General features: G+C 30.2%; 1 protein-coding gene across 1 annotated transcript; it reads left to right on the top strand.

The window, feature by feature from the left end:
* The first annotated feature begins 902 nt into the window (after positions 1-902).
* Positions 903-1,589, top strand: LOC128884650 (piggyBac transposable element-derived protein 4-like). Its single transcript, XM_054138180.1, has one exon. It carries the CDS (start codon positions 903-905, stop codon positions 1,587-1,589), a length of 687 nt encoding a protein of 228 aa, XP_053994155.1.

Below are 1,589 nucleotides of genomic sequence, written 5' to 3'. Positions count from 1 at the left end.
AGGTATGGATATTTTTTGAAAATTTATTTCACTTAAATTAATTAATTTCACATTTGAAAACGCGCATTGAATTTTCAACAAATTTTGAAACGTTCCGTACCATGTGTGCCGTTTATGGTACATGCAAATATATTTATTAAATGCTCTGAAAACATGTATTTCATGACAAATTTAATTTTGTAAAATGTATTTCCACCAAATGAATTATGAGACATTATTAAAAATACATTATTGTAAATTTAATAATTAATTAAGTAATATTTAATTAATAGTATATTATTAAAAATTTAATTCTGTAAAATATATTTCCACTAAAAGAATGATGAGAGATTATTAAAAATACAGTATAGAATAAAACAAAACAAGCTAATTACGTCTAGATTGATGATATAATGAAATATTGTGTAATAATATATGGCAAAAAAATTATTAGATTTTGAGATAATTCAAAAAATGTCTATTGTCACTACTTTTAACAATTACTGTCGATGTCACTGCAATTACTTGAAAGTAATTAAAAAAGTAGTTATAATTACTTTTTAATTACTTTTAGGTATTTTTGACTACTTTAGATTTGAGACGCCTTTTAATTACTTTTTGGGCAGTTATAAGTAATTATTAAAAAGCAATTGAATTACTCAGTAATTAAGAATAAGGTATTGCATAATTACTAAAAAAGAAATAATCAACAATTACTTAACCGTTTGACTGCTACGCGGCGCAAAAATCGCTGCGTTCATTTGTCTCGAAAACCGCGACGCAGCGCTTTTGCGCTGCGAGTTTCAGTGTGTCTTTGTTGCTTCGTGGGAGTGAACGTAGTCTGACCTCACACGTACTTTGTAACACGAGTGCATTCTAAAATAACTTTTTACCGTTTATATAGAGTATTAAAAAAAATAACCATGTCACGGGCTATTATTTCGGACGTTGATTCGATTGCTAGTGATTCTGAGGATGGTGAAAGAACAGACACAAGAAGTGATGATAACATTATTTTAACTCATCAAACAAAAAGACTGAGGATTGAAAGTGAGCATTATATACCAAATCAACAATTATCTATCGACGAGTCGTTAGTTGGTACTCACTGTCATTCTGCCATAAAACAATACATCCCAAACAAAAAACACCATAAATTTTGGATGTTGTGCGAATCGATTTTTAAATATTGTTTGCGATTTTTTTGCTACAAAAGAGCTAAAACTACAGATGACAGAGATTTAGTACAAAAATATGGTCTTGGATTTACGGTTGTGCAAAAATTGTTTTCAATTGGAAATTATCTGCACAAAGGCTATCATCTGTTTACAGATAATTTTTACACAAGCTTACACTTGGCCAAAGCCCTTTTGAAACAAAATACATATCTAATTGGAACAATTAGACGTAACAGAAAAGAGATTCCTCCAGAAGCTAAGAAAGCAATCGTGGGAGAAGCGAAATACATGGCACATGAAAATATATTGATGTGCTCTTTCGGGGACAAACAGTCTAAACCAAACCCAGTCATATTGATTTCATCCAACTCGGATACTAATAGTGTGACGATCAAGAAAAAGAAAGGGAATCACGAAATCAAGCATGATTGA

This window comes from Hylaeus volcanicus, chromosome 1 (assembly GCF_026283585.1).
Source record: "Hylaeus volcanicus isolate JK05 chromosome 1, UHH_iyHylVolc1.0_haploid, whole genome shotgun sequence".
Lineage (NCBI taxonomy): Eukaryota > Metazoa > Arthropoda > Insecta > Hymenoptera > Colletidae > Hylaeus > Hylaeus volcanicus.
Note: the sequence above shows the minus strand (reverse complement) of the source record. Positions and strands in the feature narration are given on the sequence as shown.